This window comes from Parasteatoda tepidariorum, chromosome 4 (assembly GCF_043381705.1).
Source record: "Parasteatoda tepidariorum isolate YZ-2023 chromosome 4, CAS_Ptep_4.0, whole genome shotgun sequence".
Classification (NCBI taxonomy): Eukaryota; Metazoa; Arthropoda; class Arachnida; order Araneae; family Theridiidae; genus Parasteatoda; species Parasteatoda tepidariorum.
Genome location: NC_092207.1, coordinates 85,557,317 through 85,584,064, shown reverse-complemented (window position 1 = coordinate 85,584,064; position 26,748 = coordinate 85,557,317). Strand labels below are relative to the sequence as shown.

The window sequence follows — 26,748 nt, the reverse complement described above, 5'->3', positions numbered from 1 at the left end:
TGCATGAATCTTCTTGTATTGAATAAATATTGCAATACACACTTCAAATTAGAGTGTTTTTTAAATTCCTTGAATCTCAAACATTTCTGTGTTGAAATGCATTAAAAGATACAAAAACTATTTAGCTGGAAAAAAAAAACTATTTTGAAATTTCTAATCATGAAATTAAAAATTAATAAGAAGATTTCAGTTGTTATTTAACAAAGAAACAATAAAACAATTTGATTCACAAACTCATGAAATAAAACACCAACAACACACTTTAATGATTCAAGGTATGATATTTTAATATGCTAATTGAAAAAAAATACTATATGAAATTGATAACATTATTAAATTCTATATATTAAACCTAGTTCCACCATCTAATCTTATTACTTCACCATTCAACATTGAATTTTCTATTATACATTGAACTAAGTGTGCAAATTCTTCAGGATATCCAAACCTTTTTGGGAAAGGTGTAGCATCGGCTATGAAATTTACAACTTCAGGAGGTAGAGTACTGTTTAAAGCAGTTGCCATATAGCCTAAAAAAAATGATTTTGAAAAATTAAAGCAAGGTAATATTACTTAACCCTGAACTCTTAAAACAATACATTTGCAAATATTTTAAATAGTAATTATTTTAATCAAAAAACCATTTTTAAAAAACTCTTAGTAATATGAAAATAAAGAAAATGAAACAATAAAATCGAAATTATAATTTTTATTTGTCATTAACAAACAATATTGTTTTAAAAAAAGCACTAGGGAGATTGGAAGAACAAAATATTAATCAACGTTAATGAAATGAAATTTTAAAAAAAAGACTTGAAATGAAAAACTGCATAAACAGCTTTGCCAAATCAACTTTTTATATGATTTGCTGTAATTTAATGAAATCATAACTTCATTGAAATAGTGTTATATATTTTACAAAATACTTGTACACAATATAAAACAAATTATTTAAAAAGGGAATGTTTTGAGAGCATTAGAAGTTTTAGTTAGAAGATTAGAAGTTAGTATAAATTATTCAAAGCCTGATGTAAATTTGGGATATTATGCTTACAGATGTGTACACCAATATTTGATTTAAGCATAATTTGACCAATAACCTTGCATAATAATCTCAAAACTATTTTAAACATAAGTTTCCAGCATCTTTTTTTTTATTAAATTAAATTAAATTTAGCATAATTAAAAGTTCTTAATTCCTCAAGCTTTTTTTCGAAAAATAATAAAATTAATAAAAGAAAAAGAAACAAGCTTCAAATATATTAGACAATTATTTTGCACATGTTTTTCTCACATATATTCATTGTAAATTCATAAAACAACTTTCTGTTAACTAGTTATTTCTAATTTAGTTAAAGATTTGGAGATTTTTTCCATTATATCATAATTATTATAACACATTTTTTTCATGTGGAACTGATACATTGATCTTTTGATTTCATGTTATTCTTGGTGACTTGGTTTTTACACCTACAAAGTAGCGTAACCTTTACAGAGTAGCGTAACTACCACTACAACTATTCAATTTCCTTTTACTAGTATATTAAGACATGCTAGACCAGAACTCTATTTTATCTGAAGGTACCTTTTGATAGAAGATGGTTGACACTGACAGTAGCCTAGCCCCACTCACGGGTGACTCACGGACGTGATCAGAACATGCAGCCTCTAACTGAAACACCCACTTTAATTTGAACCCTCCTACTTAATGGATAGTTGGCTCATATTGAACAGTTGACTCGCTATTTGTGACTGCGACGCTGTTGCTACTCAGTCACACACAACGGCGGCCTGTACACACTTGACTGCAACAAAAGAGGGACTACGCCCACAACCATGATCTTAATACAGCACTCAAAATCCGGTGATGTCAATACAGCTCTCTCGCCCTCACATAAAACAGTGGTAATCAACTAGTGGTGACCGTTCATCAAATTCTATCATAGATAAAAATTCTGGTGGAGGAATAATGTAGCATAACTACCACTACAATAATTCAATTCCCTTTCACTAGTATATAAGACATGTTAACTCGATTCTATCAGGAGGTACATTTTGATAGATGACCACACACATTCCCCACAATAGATTCTTTTTAAAAAAAACTGCCAAGGAAGCAACAATTTTTTTGCTTGCCTTTTCTCTTATCCAAAATAGATCTCTGAAAAATAGACATAACCGATCAAAACAATTAGAGTCAGAGGATGAGAAAATTGTAAGGAATGAATATTTTTTTGTTGTTGTCTAGTTTAGATTATTAGTATAAACATTGCACTGCATTGCTTAGTGATTTGGAAATGATAAGATTAACTGTATGAGCATTTCAAATTTATCACACTCCTTCCAAATCCACAAGTTCTCGATGAGTTCTCAGGATATCATTTGCTGTTGATTTTAAGAATATGAACAGTTTTTTCTCTAAAGATTTCTACATAAAAGTTAGAAACTCTTAATTTGGAAGATGAAATTATGATGACACGGATGGAAATCAAGATATAACACTAAAGTATGAAATTCCCTCAAGCACACTTTTGATGATATTGGAGAGAGAAAATATCCTTCATGATACAAATCTAAGAACCCGCAATTAAAAAGACATTTGCTGTTACTTCAAAATGTCCTTATTTATTTCAATTATCTAACATGAAGTTGAACTTATGATAGATTGAAGCTTTTCATCTGTCTTTTTTAGATAAGAGTGATAGCAAATGTATTGTAAATAACAGAGATAATATTAAGAGAGGATAAGTTTTAAAGTAATCCTTTTTAATTACTTACCCGGAGCTATCGTATTACAGCGTATACCTTCAGGAGCCAGATCTCTAGCCATAGGAAGAGTCATTGAGGTAATAGCATGGCAACTAGCAGCAAATGATGTTTGGCCAACAAGTCCTTCAAATGCAGAAATACCAGATGTGTTGATTATCACTCCTCTCTGTCCGTCAGCATCAGGAGTATTTTTTGCTATCATTTCTACAGCTAACCTGTTGACATTAAACGTACCACCAACATTAACCTGAATAAAAAAAAAAAAGATATCCTAATGATCTCATACAGATCAATATTATATGCCAATATTTTACTACTGACATACTCTCAAATCTATGAAATTAAGAACAATAAATGAATATGAATTGTATAAATTCCATTTATCATATATTTACATCATAATAATATCATATATTATTATATGATACTGTAAAGTAAACACATAGAAATACTAAAAATTAACAAGTGAAAGGCATAAAACAAAATTAAACAGCACACATGCAGAAACTATTTATCACAGAAAAATTCCTCAATTTTATTACAATTAAATTTTAAAAGTGTCGTAAAGTTACAATTTCAGTCACTCTTTTCCGAAATAAGAACTTTTTATGGCTGCATTTCTTTTTAAGGAAAAATATATTACTCAGCTGTAAAAAGTATACCACCGCTTTCGAAAATGACACATGTAGATTTTTTACTTCACAAAAATATAGGTATGTGGAACAACCTTATCAATAAAATGGCTAATATTCTGTTTCGTTTTAGTTTCGAAGTAGTGTTCAGGCCTGTTAAAAAAAAATCAAATATAAGTTCCTTAAAGATCTTATTAATATTGATAATTCCAAAGGCATTAATCACCGTTACAATACAACCTTAGCTACATTGGGTAATCCAGATAAACTTTAAATTTTGATAAAGGAAACATCATTATTATAAATTAATGTGCAGAATCAAAATTTCAAATTTTTGATGTTATGGTGGCTATCAAGAATTTGATACTGCACATTGTTGGATCCTTGAAATAAATTTAACTTTGAAAACACCAAAACTCTTTCTACCCTTGTCACACCAGTTTTCTTGAAGATTTGGTTGTTTCTTTATCTATATGAACGTTGACTTCCTTGTTAAGTGCATTACCCCCCATCATTCCACTTTGAAATGAATTCTGCCCAGATTATCCTCTTTCTTCCAACCTTGTTATCCTTGGCTCCCACATTTTTTTTAACTTTAAATCTTTTCTGTTTCATTATTTCTTTTCTTTCCTTCTTTTGGCAAAGCTGCAATTCTCTTTTTTTTTTTTTCAAATATATTTTATTTTCATCATTCACATATAGGTAGTCAGGGGTCTGTTTAGAAGAAATTTGGGTCCGTTAACGGACCCTTCACAAAATATCTTTTCATAAAAACGGACCCTTCACAAATTATTTTAACTTAAAAACGGACCCTTCCCAAAATATTTTAACTTAAAAACGGACCCTTCACAAAATGATTTTTCTTTTAATCGGACCCTTCACAAATTTTTTTTATCTTCATTATTATTTTGTTAATCGAATAAACCCTTTCCAGGGCAGAAAACAAGAAAGATGGATGTAAACGTATTAAGTTTTGTCATCGGCAGACGATTCTTCCATTATTCGTCCGAAATGAATATTCTGCGTTCAGCAGTATAGGCTAAATACCAAATATTTGTATGTTGCATCTCTAATTTAGAAGGAGAAATTGTTGTTTATTTTTTAAAATTTAATTTTTTAAATTACAATTTTACAGTGTTGAGCATAATCTTGTATGTCTATACAATTTAAAAACTCTTTGAAAAAAAAATTTTTTTTTTCAATAACGGACCCTGGTTGTAAGAATGTGAGTAATTTTTTCACAATTTCACGAAAAACGGACCTTTCACAAAATGTCTGGACAGACCCCTGGTAGTAATTGATGCCATTTCCTGTTTCAAGCACTCAAAACATGTCAACTTTTTTCATCTTAACTTTTGAAGCTAATGAATTTATCCCATTTACAAGCATGAGCTTTTTAGTTATCTATTGAATCATTACAATTTCAGACACTTTTCAAGAAAATAAAAATTATTTTTATTGCTATTCTTTGAAAAAGATACAATTCAGTTACAAAGTGTATAGCATATTTTAAAAAAATGAGATAAGTAAAAACTATTTATTATGTAAACACATGGGTTCAACTTTGGCAAACAAAGAGCTAGGGGCATGCTCATATGAGGAGAAAGTCGCTTCCCCAATCGTGGTCTAGAATCGTGGCCCCAATCTAAAAACAAACAGTAGATAATCAGGTGCTTTTTCTATCTTACATAGACTATACTATACTAGTTTATTGGTTCTTATTGCAATTTTACGAGAAATAGCATGTATATGTGTAGTATTAGCAAATCTACAGTGCCACTTGGTAGATTATCTAAGACAATATGATAAGTATTAAAAAAATTCAGAGGTCAATCTAGAGTTTCTTGCAGGGGTGCTTTCTTTCTTTTTATTACTTAACTTTGTAAAAATAGGTTTTTCAATTATTTTTGTTAATAACAAAAGGCCTAATTCGAGGATATAATTATTTTTCCAAAAACCACAATAATATAAGACTATAGAACATATATATTTATAACAAACTAATTTGCATATCGTTGAGAAAATTAATCAGGTTCATCTTCTGTAAGTGTGTTAGGTTCATTTTAATGGACCAAAACCAGAGTCAATATATTTGGTTACATAATGTATCAGTGAATGGTCCTTTTTTGATTTTAATTTTTGTAAAGGGCCCTTAAACAGATTTATTTTCCTTCAGATTGTCTATAAAAGTTACATAAAGGCATAAAATCATAGAATTAGATAAAGTTATCCTTTTCAAAATAAAATATTTTAAATATAAGTTAAAGTAATCAAATTTGATGATTAGACCATGAGTTAAAATACAAGGGTTAAAAGTGTTTCTCACCTCTATTATTTTTTCCATGTCTGACAGTTTTTGAGCACGATCTTTCAGAAAATTAAAAATTTTGAATGCAATGCTAACACCAGCACAGTTGACAACAACATCAAGCTTCTCAAATTTGTCTTTAACAATATTTAATGATTTTTGGATGTCACTTTCAGAACTAACCTAAGGTTTAAAAGATATACAGTGTTAAAGTTACAGTATTAAAGAAAAAGTATAATTTAAACTTATGAAAATAATCACTTCTGAAATAAACAGAAAAATATAAAAATCTTAAACCACATTTAAAATTTTTTACTTATTTTTGAATAATTACATCAGTTGGTGAAAATATGCATTGATCTCCTAATTCTTTTGCAACCTCGTCACCCTTTGAAGTAGGGAGATCGCATAGCACAACTTTTCCACCTTGCTCAATTAATCGTTCAACGGTGGCTTTTCCTAATCCAGAAGCTCCTCCTGTCACTAGGGAGACAAGGCCCTAAAAATAAAGAATTGTAATTAATAAAATACAATCAAGAACATTATCACCTTATCATTTCTCAAAGAAATGATAAATCAATGAAGAGATAAATTTGGCAACAGGAATAAAATTTAAACAATCTCTGTGAATATAAAAGTGGAAATGTATATTACGTTAATTATATGGGTGTTGTTTACTAAAATATGATTTACGAATTTTTTTGCCAAATAAAATTATTTGTTGCGGTGTGATTTTTTCAGTCTATTTTAACAGTGGATTATATAAGACCGTGATCTAATGAGTGTGAATATTACAAGAAATCTGCTATTACAGTATAGCCACTCTCCAAGTAAAGCCAAATTCTAAGAATAAAAAAAATGAATAAATAAAAATTAATAATAACTATTACAAGCTCACAATACTATGAATTTATTTTTAAAATTAAAAGTTTTGAAGTAACAATGGTTTAAGAATAATTTTAATAAAAGAAAAGTTTATTTTATAAAAAGTCAAATGAACAAAATAATTAATCGATATTATTTCTTAAAATAGCAATGAAGACAAGCAAATAAATTATTATGTTTTTATAAGTTAGTCTGAGTCAAAGTTAAAATGTGCAATAATTGATAAAAATATAGGCGCATTGAACTTTCGTGCCATCATTGGTACAGTATTGCCCATTGTTTACTCTTTTAAGAATTTCCTGAGTTAATTGTAAATTTCCCAGAAAATTCCAGACTCTCCTAGCGGCATTTTCAAATTTCCTGAAAATTTAAGGTTTCCTCTGATTCCAGGTAAAGTGGCTACTCAGTATGGATGGGTGATCGTTTAAAGCTAAGGGTGGTGGCGCTAGTGGTTAAATTGCTCTCGTAAGACTTCAGGTTACTGCTTCCGATATATTTTTACGCCGCAGATTGAAAAAAATGTGCCATCATATTATTGCATCATATCTTTTGCAGTATTTCACATGTACCGAATTCTTTCTTTCAGTCTTTAAACTTCAGCATTATCATATTAATATTATAATCATTAGAATATTTTCTAATTAGGCTAACTTAAAAAGATATTTTTGGCGACATTTTATTCAAATGTAGCCAAATAAGGGATAAAATACAAAACATGGCAAACCTTAAGAATTATTCACAATGAGATATTAACTTTCCAAAATTTTTTTTGGCCTTACGACCTCTGAGAATCAATACATTTCTGAAAGCTCTTATGAATGGTACAATTATGTTTAGATTTGAACCCAAATTACAATAACAAAACTGCATAGAATATTAGGCTTGTTCACACATCGCCTTGTAGTCATAACATAAGCGGAGGGATACACCGGAAATTTTCTAAATTTCTTTCGGTTTAAGGACGCTTGTTATTGTTTACATTAGGCTACCCATCCATTACGACGAATCTACTATCAAAATGCCAATGTAGAAAATACAGGAATTGCATACTTAGAACAAAATAAAATTATTACCAGTCCAGGGGTCTGTCTAGGTTTTTCTGAGAGGTACCTATTTTGTGAAAATTTAGACATAATTTGTGAAAGATTAAAAATTATATTAAAAAATCAACACAAAAATAGGGATTTATCGTTTCTTAAGGGATACAAAAATAAAATTTTAAGAAAAAGTATTTTGTGAAACTACCGTTTTTCCTTAAATTGAATTTGTGAAACTACCGTTTTTCCTAAAGTTGAATTTGTGAAGGTACCGCTAAACGGTAGTAAATTCGGCCTGGACAGACCCCTGCAGTCTGTTATTGTGGCAGATTTTCTTTTAAGAGAAATGCATTTTTTTGCTGTTTATTATAGGAATAAGTACAATATTATACAAAATAGGGCTGAATACGAAACAATTTTATATACTTCTGGTATTAATACAGAAATACGAACATGATTTCACCCTTTTGTCTTACAATTTTAACCTTTTATGCTATAAATGAGAGTTTATATCCTTCTAATTGTTCATCTACTGTGGTGTTTATTTGTTTATTTTTTCTTTAAAGTTTCTCAGGCAAAAGTAGGATTGTTTGCACCCGCAAGTTGCCAAAACACGGTGATTGCTTTAATGGAGCTACTAATAACGAAATCTCCACAATTTACAAAGCAAACCAAGGTGGCCTTCCCGCAAACACTAAGGGAAAAATTCCCTTATTTTTGTAAACTCATTTTATTTCTTTTTCCTTGACTTTTGTACCTGGTAAGTAATTAAATTATAAAAATTTTATAATAATTTTTTTAATTCATGCGTTATTCTTATATATGAAATATGTTACAAAACATTCACACATGCTATAAAGCTGGGGGGTAATTTTTTTTGAAAAAAATCAAGTACAATAATTGTAAAAAGTACAAATAAGAAAATAAAGTACAAAAGTCAAGTACAATCAAGTAAAAATGTCAGGTTTTTAGTTAGCTCAAACATGGTTAATTTATTTATTTTCTAAGACTTTTTGGGTATTACAGTTAAATTCCTTTATTTTCCAGATTAATAAAATTCCCAGTTTTGAGGTCACAGTACAAAATAGGTCCATTTTTTAAAAATCTAAACTCAGAGCCTTTTACTGACCACGAATCTACCACGTCCGCCTTATTTCTCTTCTTGACAGATTACTTGTAATTATTACACATTCAGAGTTATCACTCACATCAAAAGCTATAGCACATTTCGAATTGTTTGCTTATTGCTATTTCAATATTAAATAAGAGTGTGTGCTTATAACTACAATTCCATCATTTACTATAAATTACCGCTACAACGGACTTGTATTGTATTTTAATTAGCAAACATCAGTAAATTCAAATCTATACGCAACTTGCCGGTGTGTTGCGTATAATTAAATTTAAAAAGTAATGATAAGATAATCAAATTTACGTAGGAATAAAATAGATATGACGAGAAAAATCACTTAAACGATTACATGGTGTACAGCATGTATTAAAAAAGCTAAAAAGTAAAATAAATCGGATTTCACTACCTTCAGAGATCGAAAACTCGCCATTGCCATGTGTTTGTTTACATTTGGATTTGAGCATTTGTCAACCGAGAAAGTAATGTATGTAGCACACAGGAAGCTAGCTTATAACTTTGTAAAAGTAGATACATTATTCCATAATTATCTTTTTTAGTTTAATATGCATTTCATTCTAAGCATAAAAAAATAATCAACCTAAATAATTCTTTTTTCTTTCACTAAATAAAGAATAAATCCGTGAACTCTTTTCTTGCACATATTGTTCTATTTTTCTCTAATGGCATCAGTCTCATACACATGTGGAAATTGTATTGTTTACATTTTTACGACCGGCTTTGTTTACTTGGATTTAAATGTCTGTTGAAAAGTTTTAAACTGTTTTGAAAGTAATTAATTGCTGAAATGCAAAACCTTAAAGTAAGGAAAAAAGTTTATAGAAGGGAATTAAATTTTACCTATAACTGTATTGGTGTATGGTATGCTATTTACAATTAGAGTGAATGATTTCATGATGCAATTCTTTAACAAATCAATTTATAAAATAAGAATGTACTTTTAACCGCATTATAAAGCACTTTTATATTTTGAATGAGATTTGAAATTTTTTAATTAGTTTGAAATTTTCCAGTTACTTTAAAACTTTTCTCTTTATTAAATATAGTAGGAATTATGGAAACATGATAAATTTTGACTTCAATATTTAGTATCTTATCTTATTATTAATATCTCTAAAATATTACCTTACAGAGGGTACCCTTCGTTATAATTCTTATTATAGTGCTAAATATGAACCACATTCTCAATATTCCGAAACATCTTCATTTCTTTTAGAATTAAAGATTATGAAAACATGATTAATTTTTAGGTTTATATCTAAGATCTTATTTCTATGCAGTTGGTTATTTATTGTATGCGGTGCATCAAGAGCGGGCTTTTATTTTGGTTATGATTTAAATAAAATTAATTTGGTTATGCTCACAATCAGTTATCCTTATTTTATTGATTTTCATTTTTACTAAATCTTATATGTGTGGCTTTCATCGAACATTTTGTAAATTTAACTATGTTACTTCATTTATTTTAACTATACAAACTGGTACATAGTTGTCAGAGCTATTACAACATCTATCATAATTTTTTTTATTACCTAATTTTTATTTTATTTTGAAAAGTTTTACATTTTCTAGAGGATAAAATTTACATTAATGTTAAAATTATAATAATAATGCTAAAACTATAATATAATAATAATGCTAAAATTATGTCTATATAATAAACTATCAATGATATTATGATGCTCTCTTATGTTATTTTATAGTGCAGGCAACTGACTCTTTTATCACTTCTGTATATTTCTAAGGCTATGATATACTTTTTATCTAAAAAACCTCGGTGCTTTTGTAAAAATACGTTTTGTTTGTAGAGTTTTCTGATAATTGTTTGTAATGAATATTTATTTATGGTTTTCTTTTATTAATTTTTTTAGAATTTAGTAGCTCTTGTGACTGGAGCTGCATCTGGATTTGGTCTCTCTACTGCTGAAAGACTTCTTAAACAAGGTGCTAAAGTTGTTTTGTGTGATATTAACTCCTCTAAAGGGCAGGAAGTGGCTAAAAGGCATGAGGAAAATAGTTTATTTATTGCTACCGATGTGAGTGTCTGTCAGTTATTCTATTGATCGTTAAAAATATTTTTTTTTCAGTGCTTGTCATAAATTTTTATTTTGTTCATTGGAAAAAATAGTTGACTTGCATGATTTTTGTTTTGTTATAATCAAATTTCGTGCTAATGCATACAATTATTTTAATGTTAGACCTATTTCTGGAAATAATAGAGGATTGAGTGCTATTTATTTTTTTAAGAAAATGTGAAGTTAACCTTTTTAAAGGATCTTTATTTAGCTTTACGAAATAATGAATAAAAGCTTTATAAAAAGTAAAAGTATATTAAATATCAGTGAATGTATTATTTAAATAATAAGCAAAATATTCAGAAACACAGATGCAGCAATATAAAAATTTATGAATTGAAAGAAATCTTTAATCTATTTATGTGATTTTTTTCATTATTTTAATGAGTGTTAACCTTAAGCAATTGCTGAATATAGTAATTGTTTAAGGTTCAATTTATCATAAGAAACAGATGAAAATGAAAACTTCTGTGAAAGTTTATCAATATCTTAAAATTAGGTTGAGTTTTTGACTCAGCAGAGGTAAAGACTGTATTTTTACTCATTAAAACCATCAAAAACCTACTTTTTAGGCCCTTCCTCTCCAATGTCACGGAAGATCTGACTTTTTGATCAAAATGTTTTTGACATGACTGTAAGAACTGTCAAAAATTTGACAATCCTATTTAAAATATGTTATCAAATTTTTATCATTATCCCATATCAAAATTTTTTTTTGTTTCATATCTTTGTTAATCTTATAAAAATTGTAAAGGCAAATATTATTTGAGTGAATGTTATGACAGTGGCAATTTCGCCTTAAGGCGTGCTGCACTCACCTTTCAGATACAGCTATGAAACAAAGAGGAATTGTTCTGGCTGGTGTGTGAGTTCAGTTATAGTTTGCTTGCGTAGAGAACTCCCTTTGTCATTGGTCTGGAGAAGTGGCAGTGACTATGGTTACGAGGTTTAACTATTTCAAGTAAGGGTGTTGGGTCATTATTTGAGCTCCCTCTTTGAAATGTGCTATTTCTTGTTTCCATAGCAGCAGGCAGCCTTAGACTTCGTGGTGAAGAGAGTTTTTTCTATAAATGAACTATAGACTGTGTAGCTTGAGCAATTATTTTATGTTAAATTGTTTTGTCTTCTTAAAAAAACTATGATTTGTTTTGAAACTCATTTTCTCCTAAGAACACGCCATATCAAATTATCATGTTACAGACAGATAACAATATTTAATATTAACTTAGAATAAGTAAAATGGTATTATATTTGAAGATACGATATCTTGAACTAGGAACTGAAAAGGTGTTTTTATTGATGGTCATATGGCTTTTATTTTAAAAAAGGAATGATTATTTTCAGTTTTTATTTTAGCTTAAATGTGAGGTTAGATTAGCACTTTATTATCATAATTTATTTAAAGATTGTGCTTTATTTCTCTTCAAAGAAAGACTGTCGACTATTTAAAGGAGTTTTTTGGTAGAGTTTAACCCCTTGACAGTGTCTCCCGAGTCCAGTTCGGGCAACTACTGCGTGCTGTATTTGTGGTGCCTAAACTCACTTCGGGCAGGAGGAAAATTAACGTTTCTATTTTGTGATGCCTGAGCTGAGTTTTTTTCTACTTTAGGATACTTAATTCACTATTTTCGTAATAGATGGCATTAGTGGTCCTAGTTTTTCATCAATTATGACTTCAGTTGAGGGAGGGAAAATGTGAATGTTGTCAAATGCTCAGATAAACAAAGACACAGTTGGATTGATAAACAAAGACAGTGTTTTGCTTTCTCGTTTAGTTTCTGTTGCTTTTCAGTGAGTTTTTTTGCAAATAATTTTCTTTTTTCGCGTTGTCTGATGAGGAGTACAGCTTTGGTGGATCGGTGTGTAATCTATTACTTTTTTATGTGTATGTAAAAATTTTAAAAACAGTAGTTATTGCATTTAAAATTTTCTTTTTGTAATAAAAAACCATTTTCTGACTTTTATAATAATATAAAGAACAAAATTAAACAGTCACAAAAAATTTCCATTTTTGGTCAATTTTTCTGAAATATATGTCACTGTTAAGGGGTTAAATATTTAAATGTCTGAGGTGAAATTTTTATAAAAAGACTTTATTAAAATAAAAAAAGTAAGATAATTTTTTCTTAAAAGACAAGGATGCATTTATCTCTGTTAAAAAGCAGTCAGGATAAGCCTTGAAAAGATGCTTAGGGAGAATACCAATTATGCTAGTAATTTCCTATGTTTGGTAATTTACTTAAGGAGTAAACTTCATTTTTACCTCAATTGATGACTCATTAACTTTAACATATCAGTTTTTTGTAAAATGAGTAAATTTATTTATATATTTATAGGTCACTTGTGAAAATGATGTAAAAAAAGCCTTAGAAACCTGCTCAGAAAAATTTCAAAAACTAGATCTGTTAGTCAATTGTGCTGGAATAAATGTTCTGGGAAAAACATATGACTTTCAGAGAAACAAGCCACATAGTCTGGAGGAGTTCACGAATATTCTTCAAGTATGTTTCCTTTATATATATATACAGTCAAACCCCACTATAGTAAATACAGTTATAATGAACTCCCAGCTATAGTGAACAAAATGTTCGGTCCCGTGCCTTGCTATACACGTATAATGTTATTTTTTGTAGATATAGTAAACTGAAAAAGTGAGGAAGTTGGATATAAGGAACTTTTTTCTGTCTTCAACTGATTTTTTTCTTAATTTTTTTGGTGATAATTTTGAAATTTCTACTTCAAAATAAATACCTATACCGATTTTTAAAACCATATACAGAGGGGAATGTAGCTATAAGCATTTTTTTTTGCCTCTTTTATCTTGCTTTCCCATCCCTAAACAAACCAAGCAGATGTTTCCAAACCAAGCAGATGTTTCCAAACCAAGCAGATGTTTCCAACCCAGGCAGATGATGCACCTATATGGTGTCAGTGGGATCAATATGCATTTTCTGTCAGAGGGAATGAGTCATTATTGGTCAAAGGGTTGGACACTAATATGTGTTGATAAGGACCTCATTTCAACTCCTTTTTGCTCGCTGTTCAGTTTAAAAAAGCCTGCAAACAAGTTTCTCAAATTTAACTATGGCGACCAGTAAACGTAAGACGATCTTCATTGATGATAAAATGGGCATAATCAGAAAAATTGAAAATGGATGCAATCCAGCTGATATTTGCAGAGAATATAAACTGTCCAAATTTGCAGTTTGTAACATATGGAAAAATAAGCAGTTAATAATTTCTGCTCAGGAAAAAAATTTAGTTACCAGAAAAAAGTTAAGAAAACCAGATCACAAGGATGTTGAAGAAGCATTAATGAAGTGATTCAGCATTAGAAGAAGCCACAATCTTCCAGTATCTAAACAAATGTCGACGAATTTGCTAAGTGATCTTATGAGACTACTTTTATGTGCTCGAACGGCAGGTTATACAGGTTTAAAAAGCGGAATAACAGAAATTCAGAAAAAATTATCTGAGAGTCGGAAAGTGTTTCCATATCTGATGTTGAGGATTGCTCATCAGCTAGAGATTACTAATTTTTTTTTGTTGTTGTGCGCAAGACGAAGAGTAATAAAAAAATAACGCATGTTTTGCTACTAGATAATGTTTTTCAGTCATTTATTTGGATAATGTGTAATAAAAGGGAGGAATTAAGGAACCATTAGTTAAATTGTCTGCGTAACGGATATAGTGAACTCCCGGTTATAGTGAACCAAAATGTCGGTCCCTTGAATGTTCACTATAGCGGGGTTTGACTGTATGTGTATATATTATTTTCTTCTTTTACTTTTAAGATTGATAGATTATATGTTTTGTTTTTTTTTATGCTGGGTGGAACTTTTATGTCTGAAGTGGATTTTTTTTACTAAAGTATATTGATTTAAACATGATGATACTGATGCAATTCTCAGCCAAGAAATTACTATATGACTAGAAATAAACATATTATTTTCTAGAAAACCTTAGAATTTATCTTAATTTTTCTGTTGTCATTCTGTAATAACAGAATTTATCATTTTGTCTATTATTTGTGTTAAAAGAGATGGCGCTGCCATCACATGACTTTTAGGATTTACTGCCTTCCTAAATGGAGTTAGTTTTGTACCAACTAACTATGCGTAAGATTGTCTGGCCTAAGATAGTTTGTTTATGAAGTATTTTTCTACTTTGTAATAAAAATTATTAAGTTTTATTTTGGAGTTTCTTTAATAAGTCCATATCAATTGAACCACAGTTACTACACTGATGCAGTCGGTGGGAATTTTTTATGGATTTATTTGAATAAGAACTATTTTCAATTTTGAACTGTTCTTATTGATTATTTAAAGTTTATTTTCTTTGCAAGAGGCAAGAAAAAAGACTTGCTGACTATTACTATCTACCATAAAATGGATGCTAAAAATTTGAAATTATTTGAGCTTAAAAAATGCATAGTAGAAAAAGATAATTATAAGGAAGATTTTGGGAATGAATTTTTGAGTTTACTCATAGAAGAAAGAAAACCTAAATTATAAATTCAGGAACAAAAACGTAAGGAAGAATTAGATGAAAATAGGAGAAAAGAAGAAGTTTAAATAATAAAACAAACTCAAGAAATAGAAGCTGAAAAAAAAACAACTCAAGAAATGAAAACTGAAGAAGGGAAAGGAAATCAAGAAATAAATTTTGTATTAGAAAATCTGCTTCTGCAAAATGAAGCAAAACGTATTGAAAATGAAAAGAGCAAAAATGTTTTTCTGTTTAAACCGAAATCGGAGCTTCATAATATTCTACAAAAGTTCGATCCGATAGCGATTAATATGAGCTTCTACCTGGTAATGGTCGAGAGGCTGTTGTACAATGTCATCCAAATTATTGCAAGACAAGAAGAAGAAACCACAGATGATTATGGTATAAGTAAAAGAACTTTTGTTAAAAAGATTCAAAATGACACCTGAAAAATTTAGACAGTTTTCACAAAACATCAGAAAATATTTAATAGTTTAATAAATTATACTACTTTTAAAAATATTAATTTTTAAAAAAGTTTAGAGATGCTCTGTTAATAAAAAAAAGTTAGAGATGCTCAGTTAGTAATCCTTGAGAATGAACAGATAATACTAGTTAAAGCATTATGTCTGTTAACTCTCATTCATAGAACTGTTTCTAAAAATGTGTTGTTTGTCAATATTTAGTTATTTTACAAAAAAATCAGAAAATATTTAATAGTTTAAACAATTATACTACGAGTAAAAATATTAATTTTTAAAAAAGTTTTTTTGGGCAATTAAATTTTTTGTAGTTGTATTTTGTACTAAAAGTTTTTTAAAAAAAACATTTTCTCTTAAGAAGTATTAGTTTCATTGATCTGCGGTACTATAATAAAAGTTTTTTTCCACTTTAATTTTCACAAAAATTACATCAGTTATGATTCTTTTTAAAAATAATGAAATAGAAATCATTAATACAAAAAAAATATTTAGAGATTGCAGTTTGCAATTAATGTATTTAAAGAAAATTAGAATTGTATATCTATAAACAAATTTGTGAAGAGATAAAAATGTATGCACATAATTGATAAAATATGTAAAAATAGTCTATGTACTTGGTGGTTGGTTGGTTCTAATGCCACTTGCCTCACGGGCAAGCCTGCTTGGTGAAACCGAGCAAATTTAAAGCAGAGTGTGCGATTCTCTTTTTTTCAGTGGCGCCATCTATGGCCAAGAATTCGTCTTCGCCACATCATATGTCACACCTGTTTATAAAGCGGATCCATTCATTCATCCACCGATTGTAATTTTGACCTGAATCAGAGAACGATCGATCTCCAATCCAGTACCCCCAGAGGTATTGATTTGTTATGGAAACATGGAGGACTTTAGCGACTCGATAGATTTAATGTGCATCAGTCACTTTACTACACAGGGAGTCTTCGGCTGTCGGGGTTCGAGCCCATGAACTCTCGGACATGGGCCCAGCGCCCTACCGACCAGGCTATCCCGTCCCCTTAGTACTTGTAAAATCATGTTGCCTTGAAAATTCTTATTTCTAGCTTAGTCATAATCTCCTCTAATTTAAAAGTAGATGATGTTATGTTATGATATTATTTGTTATTGAATACAAGATAATTTTGTTATTAATTACGAACACACAATTTTTCTCCAGGTAATGGTTTTGTTTTTTATTTTAAAAAATATACATTTAAAGTATGCCGTTTCCCCCCCTTTTATGTTTAAGGTAAACACCGTGGGTACTTTCAATGTTATCCGATTGGCTGTTGGGCTAATGGCCAAAAATCAGCCTGATGAGGATGGTCAGAAAGGAGTTATTGTAAATCTCACCAGTATTCATGCATATGGTGGAAGTACCGGTCACATTGCATACTCTGCTAGCAGTGGAGCCATTGCTTCTATGACATTACCTCTGGCTCGAGATCTCTCTTCAGAGGGCATACGATGTTGTGCAATTGCAACAGGTAATATTAAAAGCAATATTTATTGTTTTAAAATACTTCTTTTGTATTTATGTAAGGGGATCTTTTTTGTTTGTTTGTTATAGCTTTCTAGTTTAATTATATTGTTGTTTTTATTAGTTGTGCTATTTTAGTTTTTCTATTGTTTTATTGTATTTTGTAATGTCTTTTAATCAAAAATCAATTTTTTTAATGATTTTTTTTTTTGCCTTTTTGGTTAACCCTGTTCATTGGTAAAACCATTTTAAATTGGTTCAATTTTATTTTTAAATGTCTATCATATTCAAATGTTTATGAGAAAACAATATTTTTCACTTATTATTTGTGAAATAAAATTGTGTTACTTTCAGTATCCCCTTACCAGTGATCTGTCCAATTAATCAGATGCATAATTTATATAAAAAATAATGTAATAAGTATAGCCAAGATTTTTATTACTAAATAACTTTCTATAAATACCCTTTATAAATAGCAAAACATTGTCTTAGAAAAGCGAAAAATGCCTTAAAATATTCTTAAAATGAAAACAACATTCCTTGTAATTAAAAATTTTATCAGAGTCTTAATGTAACAATAGTCCATATATTGCTTTGGATAGATTCATCAATCATAACATGACAAGTGTGTCTTTATAACAACTGACACAATTTAGAAATATTCTGTTTTTTAGAAGAAAGTTTTCAATTTGCAATGCATTTAATAGTAAATTCAATTAAGCGTGTAAGCATGCTTCTAAAAATTTCAACAAAAAAATCCTACAAATTTAAAAAAATTTCTTAAAAAGTCTGGAAAAAAAAGGGAAAGGGTGGGGAAAGTCCAAAAGCTTGAAAAGATGCCTTAAAATTGAAAAAAGTAGGAAAAGTCCAAAATCTCGAAAAGATGTCTTAAAATTAAAAGAAATTTTTTCAAAATGAACAAAATGGTCCAAAAGAAGAAGAAAAATGTAGATGTCATCAAAATTTAGGCCTTAGTAATGAGCATTATCATTGTTTAAATTCATGTGTTGAATATTTGAGCTATGATTATATTTTTAAAGTGGTTTTTCTATGATAAAAGCAATTTAATTAGGGTTCTCATTTTAGCTACTAATGAAGTCTGTTTAATAAATATTAGTTTAAATATGCTTAATACATTTTAAAATCATTAAGAAATTTTCTGCTTGTCATTTCTTGTCAGCCTCTAGTTTTAAACATAGCTGATTTTTTATATTATGTTTTTTTTTTCAGTTTACTTTAAATTTAATTTAAAAATACTATTTCAGGGCTATTTGATACGCCATATTACAGATCTCTCCCAGATAAATATAAAAGATTTATACCATCACTAGTTCCTTTTCCTAAAGGACTTGGTAGCCCTACTGAATTTGCACATTTAGTACAGACTATTTTAGAAAATAAAATGCTGAATGGTGAAGTTATTAGGTTAGATGGTGCTTTGAGGTTTGATGTATAAATCATTTGTACTATTTTAGAAAATACAATGTTGTAGATTTTTATTTCTCATTAATTTTAATAAAAATTCATCATGAAAGTCAGAATTTTTTATTTCTCTGTGATTTATTTTATTAATTCATTTTTCGATGTGACACTGTATATTTGAAATATTGCATATTTGTTTGCTATTCATGATCTGGCAAGAACAATTTTTTTAATTGCAGACCATTAAAAAAATTTTAAATTTTTACATGGTTTATAAAAATGGGATGAGAGAAAAGATTGAATGGAAAGCAAAATAAAAAAAAAAGTACTTAAACGTGTAATATTACAAAATTGTTGCTAACTCAAAAAAAATTTGTGTAAATGTAAAATTTCATGGAAAAACCAGACTTTGGAGTGAAAGTCAAACTTTTGATAACCTTTGAAGATTTTGTAATTTCTTTTTAATTCTTGAATTTACTCCAAATTGGATACTTGCACTTCAAGACGAAAAAGATCACAAATACCCACACATGTGACTTATGACATCAGTGCCACTTGATTGTTTATAAACAAAATAGTGTATTAAAGTTGAGCTAAGTTTCTCCACATAAGTTAAAATGTTAATTAACATGAAGTTAATTGAATACAGAGTCATATCGCACATCAAATTTGTTGAAATATAATTCTTTCTACATCTTTTTACTTATCTTAGATTTATTATTTGCTTAAGTCTTTTATTATAACCGTGATATATTATTGCTTTGTATACCTGGCAAATTTAATACATAATTAGTTTGTTTAGGCTCTACATGGCTTTGTGTTAAGTAAGAAATATATAGTGAAGGAATAGAAATCTTTGTAAAAGAATATAAAAGGAGTCACTTAAGCGAACTGATACTTGGCGGGTTTAAATATAGGCTTTAAACAACAAAACCACATTGTATAGTAATTGGAAGGAAGATAACATTAAACACTTATAAATTAATGCTTCATTTTTAAACTTTTTTTAATCAGTTTATAAAAATGTTATTGATCCGTTTCGTTATTTCTCCTCATAAAATAATTTTAATTGATATCTGTCTTTAATTTAGTAAACTGATTTAGGTTATATAAAATATAATGTTCATATTTTACATTATGTCTTTTACAAAATATGTGATGTTTTTTCTTCTGAACATTTTCTAAGTTAATTTTATCAATCTTAGAATTAAAATTTTTGTATTAAAGCTTAAAAATATTATTTTAATTACTCTAAGACTAATTGGGTACTTGCACTTCAAGAAAAAGATTACGAATACCCACACATGTGACTTATGACGTCGGCACCAACTGATCGTTTATTTGCAAAATGGTGTATAAAAGTTGAGCTAAACTTCTCCACACGTAAGTTAGAATGTTAATTAATGTGAAGTTAATTAAATACAGCACCGTATCGCATATCGAAATTGTTGAAATATAATTCTCTCGGCTACGTCTTTTACTTATTTTAGATTTATTATTTGTTTACATATTTTATTGTAACCTTTATATATTTTTGTTTTCTGTACCTGGCAACTTCGATGCATAATAAGTTTGTTTGTGTCCTACGTGGTTTCATGCCTGTCTTTGTGTTAAGTAAGAAATATATAGTGAAAGAATTGAAATACTTGTGAAAAAATCATGGTAAAAGAATATAGAATGTGTCACTTAAGAGAATCGATACTTGACAGGCTTGGTTTACCAAAAATAGAATGAAAATGACAGCTGCTAACGCAAGTAATTGTCATGTTTCAACGACCAATCAGGATCGAGATACCCACTCTACGTCACTTGCAGACATTCCAATAAAATAAAATTAAAGAAAAATTTTGAAAAATACATTTTTCTATACCAAATGCATTGAAAAAAAAAAATTTTAATGCATTCAGCAACCAAAAAGATGAAATTAGCCTTAACCGTTGAGGCTGTGTTTCGAAAGCTCTGTCATCCCATGAAATAATGCATTTTAGTAAATAATACATTGTTTTAATAGTTGTTAAGTGTTTGTAACAGTTATTCATGACTGTTGAGTTAAGATTTGTCTATCTTTAGCTTCTCTTTATGCTAATTCTGAGAATGGCACACCATGTTAAAAAGAAGATAAAGAATGATTGTGGTAAAATTAAAAGCGCTTGTGATCTAATTTTTTTAAATATTTAAGAAGTTATTTAAACACTGTTTTATGTAGCCTCGTAAGGATTTGCAATGTGAGATTAATTAAATGATTATAATAAATATATCGCCGAATTTCCCATCTTTAAAGAAAAATTTACATTTTTAATTCTTCTGTTCTAAAACCCAAATAAATCTACTGCAATGTTGTATATAATGTTTAAAAAATATTGCTTTTCTCAAAGATTATGACAATTAAATGTGACTTTTTTTTTTCTTTTCTAATGATGATAAATCTGATGAAAATCTTAACTCTTTTGTAAACTCTGCACCCTAGATTTTTCGTTAAATCTAGGGTGCAGAGCTTTCAAAAGAGGTGAAGGGAATTTTCAGTGATAAAAAGAATTTTATTAGGAATGTACTGTGTGCCCAAAAAAACGGACCATCCTGAATAACGTTCGATCTAATGATCATATCTTCAGATTCTAAGACTCAATCTTAATGCTTTGAGGGGTGTCTTTAAATATGCTAATTATTTAGTGTAGGCAATATTTTAAGTTACGAAATCAGACACAAAAACGTACTTTCTCTGAACAAACATGCCTTTTTTCGACGGATTCAGATTTCTGCCCCTTAAAATATAGGGGGTAGCCTCAGTCTGGGAAATATAGTACTAATGGTTTGGAGAGCGATTCAAAATTTGGACCCCTTAATGTTTATTTTATTTTTTGCGTATTTCGTCATAACTCGAGAATTTTTATAGCCAATTGAAAAATTTTGCACACAGTTATAAATTTTGTTTACAAAAAGCTTTTGGTAGATATTTATTATTGTTGTCATTCCCAGGGAGGGATTGCTATGAAGTCTTTTTCTTTTTCAATACCGCCACGTGGCGTTCTTTTTAAATTTGTATGTATTTGTTTGCTTTTTCTTAATAAACCTTTATTTTCTGTCTGAATTTCGATCTCCACAGACTACAATTGGCAGCACAGCTGTGGTTTTGAAAATTATAACGCAGTAAAAAGTTTCGCCGTGATTTACATCGTTTAGATTCCGAGATGGACGGGGATCTGCCAAGTATTCCGCTGCTTAACTTTGAAAACTTTCATCAGTGGCGAATAAAAGTTAAAGCTAAGAAACTTAAGAAAATTGAAAATGTACTAATCGAAGAAGCAAAATTGCGAGAACAATGGACACTAAACAATGACTCTGTAGCGTATATTCAACTTTCGCTTTCTGACAACCAGTTTTCAGTTCGCCAACGAAACTAATGCTGGAATTCTGTGGAAATTCTATGAAATTCTATTCTAATCTTAAAAGTCATAGCTTTGTTTTCAACAGAATTTAAATATCTGTAGTTAGCTAATAGTGTTAAAGAAACTCTATATTTGCAATGAACTATATTTAAATAATTTTTGTAATTAATACGATATTTCTTATAATTCTGTTGCTTTAAAACTATCTGAAAACCAATCATCGTTGATAAAAATAATAATAAATAAATATATATATATATATTTTACTACATGAAACTAGTTTTGTGCAAACGAAATTCATAATTATGAGCAAAATTTGTCGATCTGCTTAAAATGTTTCCGAGATATTGCGAAATAAATAAAAAATGCATTTCAGTTTAAGTGGATCAAACTTCTGAGACTCTCCTGACTGAAACAATTAGGCTATATTTTCCCAATTAAGGAAAATATGGTTCCAATAATCCCTCCTCCTTTTTGATCGTCAAAAAGCCAAGGCCATCAAAAAAAGACATGTAGATTAAGAGAATCTGCGTTTTTATATCAGATTCCGAAACTTAATTAATAATTTGTACTAATTAAACAAGAGTGAAGTCTAGCCTAGATTACTGAAATAGGCTCTTTGTACGTACGAATCTGAACATTAGAACAAAAGTCATAAAAGGTGATCTCTCTCCAATTTTTTTTTTTTTTTTTAAGACACAGAAGTATATATTTCACACCTCTTTTTAGGATAATGTTCGATTATAATGAGTATAAATTTTATTATTTCTTAGCAAACCATTAAAAAAAATGTCACTCAATTTTATTTACATCTTAGTTTTATTTACATCTTGTAACTTTTTGTGCAAATTTTGCACAATAAATCTGTTTTATTACCATTAATTGTTGGGTAGAACCTGCACCGAGTAATATTTTTCACTCATTTGCTCTGGCCATCATTAATTATGACTCATCAGAATTTAATACTGTTTTTTTTTTAAATTTAACTTCCCAAAAATAATAATTTATGACTTCAAATGAGAATATTTAACATCAGTTTTACAAAGGTTCGCAAAGTATTTGAGTTGAAAAAAAATAACCTTATATGAAAAAAATTAATATTACAATTATAAGTGCATTATAGATTTTTCACATAATTGACAACTTTATGGCAAAAAACCGTACAATACGCGCAAGAGACAACAGTAGGAAACGACAATAATTCGACTAAGTGCTTTATAAGCGATGAGTTAGGAAAATGTTCATTAATAATTTAATAAGAGAGGAAACGTCAACAATTTTAGAGAAAAATGAATGTCCCATTCAAGTAATTAGCTTCATCCAGTCTTTCATAGCCGTCACGCAATTACTCACCATAGTTTGCTTTTTGTATTAATACCAAGTTTTGCTTGCCTGAACTCTTGTAAGTGTAACTAGTTTCCGATTTTCCCTTTTAAATTTTCGTATATATCTTTTCATTATATTAATCCACAATGATGAGAGATAGTAAAATCGGATTAAACACCGAAGTGCACCACACAACTGGAAATTCCGACGAAAAGCCTCGAAAGCTCTCTTATAACGGAAATTCAAAAGGAAATATAACTTTATTCAGTTTAATGACAATATTTTCTGACAAGTCCTCTTTTCCAGCCGTTTCCCAAATAAGAAAAGCAAACGCAACAGGTCAGAAATGTTTTTGGATTTTTCTTTTACTTGTTACTCTTTCTTCATGCATATATGAGGCATATAGGTTTTCTCGCGTGTATTTTAACTATCCAGTGTTGATTGATTTGAATGTCGAATCGAACGGTGATAAGCTATTTCCAGCTGTGACTATCTGTAATTTGAATAGGATGAAAAATACATATGCCTCTTGTAGGAACAAACCTTGGAAAAAGTGTATCGAAGATAAATTTCCATATTCGGTAGGTGTTTATGTGAAACCTTATGGACGTATGTTACCGGAGAGTTTTCTATACGGTACATGGTCAGATTTCGCATATTTTGATGAAGATTATCGACTTACAGCACAGAATTTCTTGACAGACTATGCAAAATTAGATGCAGATAGCAGAAAATGTTACGGACATTTATTCCACGAACTTTTCACAGAATGCACTTTTCAATCAAATCCGTGTAGTGAGAAGGATTTTACTTACTACCAAAGCCTCCAGTTTGGAAACTGTTACACTTTTAAAGGACAATCACGCCAAAACAAGAGTGAAAACGTGATAGAGCCGGCCAACGAACTAGAAATGGAATTAAACATCGAGGAACAACAATATTTATCGATAACTAAAGCTTCGGGTATACGTCTAGTTGTGCACAACCAAAATGAACTTCCACATCCAGAAGAAAACGGAATAAATGTGAGTCCTGAGTTCGAAACCGACGTGGCTGTAACTAGGGTTTCCCACAAAAGGTTACCTAAACCTTACAGAGATGGCTGTAGAGAGTATGATACTGAAAAAGATGATGCAATGGAAGAGTCAGTATGATTGTATACTTTCGTGCATGCATCGTCATAGTTTATCCATGTGCTGCTGTGTTGATCCTCTTTTACCGCATGAAGGTATGCGGATTTGTGACTTAAAGAGTGAAATAGATATGAAGTGCTTACGTAGAATGTTAGACTCGTTGAGTGATAAAAACTTATCTTGCGATTGTCCACTGCCTTGCGTTAGTACATTTTACGATTTACTAATTTCCTCATCTTTATTGCCTTTGAATGTAAACCATCGGAAAAGTTACCTTGGCCCACTGGAGCCAGAATGCACTTATGAATATGATGTGTCGAATATGAAGATTATTTTCGGTGACGGATCTGAACACAACGTCTCTTCCAATTATTCTCCAAATTTATATTATCGCAAAAGAAAAGATGCCCCTGCTACAAAATCTCGCATAAAATTGAGAATACATTATGCAACGCTTGATCACACGATTTATTCGCAGAAAGCTACTTTTTCGGAATTTGAATTTTTTGCACACGTTGGCGGCAATCTCAATTTATGGTTAGGATTGTCAATTGCAACCATTTTTGAATTACTTGGAAACGTTTTCGCATCTATTTTTTATTATATCAGTAAATAATGTTTCGCATATTTTGATTGAGTTTTTAAATGTAATCACCTTATTGGCTATCGACAATAATTTTTTAATGAGATATAAAATTTAAGTCACGACCTCCGACTACCAGTCGAATAAAAATATATCTAGTTATAAAAAATAAACAAATGAAAAATGTTTTGCCAATTTATTAGAATAAACTCAAATTGTACCAGAGAAAGTGCTTTTTTACTCAACTTTTCTCTTTCAAATGGATTTAGCGAAAATGGGTATCGCTATCCACGATATTCGTAATATGTGGTAAATAAGGAAGTGTGTTGTAACTTAAATATTACATGTTAAAATGATTACTCTCTCTCTCTTTCTAATTAATCTGTTCAGTGCCTTTTTTGAAGGATTATAGGATAGTATATAAAAAAAAAAAAAAACTAGCACTTGAATCAAACTTTGTACTTATCTTAGATTGTGGCTAGGTGGAGCAGTTGGTTTGTCTTCGGCCTTCTGAGCCCAAGTCTGCGGGTTCGATCCCCGGCCCAGACACCGGATTTTCGGGATGCAGAAAATCCTCAGCGGCCATGTCGTATGATTATGCGGCATGTAAAAGATCCCTGGAGTGCATTATTGACTCTTTGCATTTCCGGCAAAATTAAATTCCTAGTGCACTTTAGCATCCAAATAGAGTCTCGGTGCTGCCATCTAGTGTGGCAGAAACTAGACGTCCAAATTAACATGACCAACGGTATCTCACCCATTGTGGTGGTCCTGAAAGAGTGGATACCACCTCTGGAGAACGCACTAGGTCTGCTCATCGGCAAGTTTGATCGTGCAGCTCATTGGAAATAAAAAAACTTATCTTAGATTAACGTTAGGGTAATTGAAATCGAAACTAATTTTTACAAATAATTTTTTTATGATAGTATACTGCATGCCTATACAATCTAAAGTTCATCATTATCACAAAAAAAAATTTGAACAGTAGTTATATTTCTATTAAATGACAAATCCACCATTTCGCCGGTGCAAGCGATAAGTTGACAGTAAAAAGACAGTAAATTAACCTGTTTTCTTTTTTCTTCGAATTTTCAATTTGAATAAATAAAATAATGTGTAAATAAATATATAAAATAGCTAAATTCACTTGCGCCATTTAAATTGATAAGCACCAACAAATTTAAAATAATTGCAGTAAATCGTTTCAAAATGCCATAAATTAAATCTTTTTAATATGTGTGCTAGAAATTTTATATTTCTCCTATAATATTTACTCTTCATTCTTTCTTTTCCCACCATTTTCACCAGTGAAATAACATCAATAAATTATTATTCAACAATAATTGTTGTTGCTTTTAAAGCCACTTGCCAATACCAGCATGCCTGCTTGATGAAGATTTCGTTTTTCTGTGTCTCCATCTATGTTCAGGAATGCGACTTCAGCCACGCACACGCATTGCCCGTTTATAGAGCGGACCCATTCATACATCCATTCATTCATCTACAAATCGTAATTTTGAACTGAACCAGAGAAATATTAATCTCCAATTCAGTACCCCCAGAGGTATGATTTTTTTTAAAAATAGGAGCATAGA

The 26,748-nt window shown here is 29.7% G+C and overlaps 3 protein-coding genes across 5 annotated transcripts; 2 read left to right on the top strand and 1 right to left on the bottom strand.

Annotated features, from left to right (window-relative positions):
- Positions 1 to 261: 261 nt before the first annotated feature.
- Positions 262 to 9,516, bottom strand: LOC107444042 (3-hydroxyacyl-CoA dehydrogenase type-2). Of its 2 annotated transcripts, none has more exons than XM_016058092.4 (5): positions 9,170 to 9,516; positions 6,044 to 6,208; positions 5,728 to 5,892; positions 2,779 to 3,016; positions 262 to 530 (listed from the first exon to the last, which is right to left on the bottom strand). In XM_016058092.4, exons 1-5 carry the CDS (start codon positions 9,197 to 9,199, stop codon positions 340 to 342), a joined length of 789 nt encoding a protein of 262 aa, XP_015913578.2. In that variant the 5' UTR covers positions 9,200 to 9,516; the 3' UTR covers positions 262 to 339. The 2 variants fall into 2 exon arrangements, with proteins under 2 accessions (XP_015913578.2, XP_015913577.2); XM_016058091.4 differs by having other exon boundaries at positions 9,113 to 9,311.
- LOC107444043 (3-hydroxyacyl-CoA dehydrogenase type-2) lies at positions 9,439 to 18,844 on the top strand. Of its 2 annotated transcripts, none has more exons than XM_016058093.4 (5): positions 9,439 to 9,583; positions 10,653 to 10,817; positions 13,193 to 13,357; positions 17,073 to 17,310; positions 18,569 to 18,844. In XM_016058093.4, exons 1-5 carry the CDS (start codon positions 9,569 to 9,571, stop codon positions 18,757 to 18,759), a joined length of 774 nt encoding a protein of 257 aa, XP_015913579.1. In that variant the 5' UTR covers positions 9,439 to 9,568; the 3' UTR covers positions 18,760 to 18,844. The 2 variants fall into 2 exon arrangements, with proteins under 2 accessions (XP_015913579.1, XP_042898341.1); XM_043042407.2 differs by having other exon boundaries at positions 9,475 to 9,642.
- Positions 18,845 to 23,583: 4,739 nt separating this feature from the next.
- LOC107444032 (degenerin-like protein asic-2) lies at positions 23,584 to 24,591 on the top strand. The gene has a single exon (XM_071180404.1). The coding sequence runs from the start codon at positions 23,584 to 23,586 to the stop codon at positions 24,589 to 24,591; it is 1,008 nt and encodes a 335-aa protein (XP_071036505.1).
- The last annotated feature ends 2,157 nt before the right edge of the window (positions 24,592 to 26,748 follow it).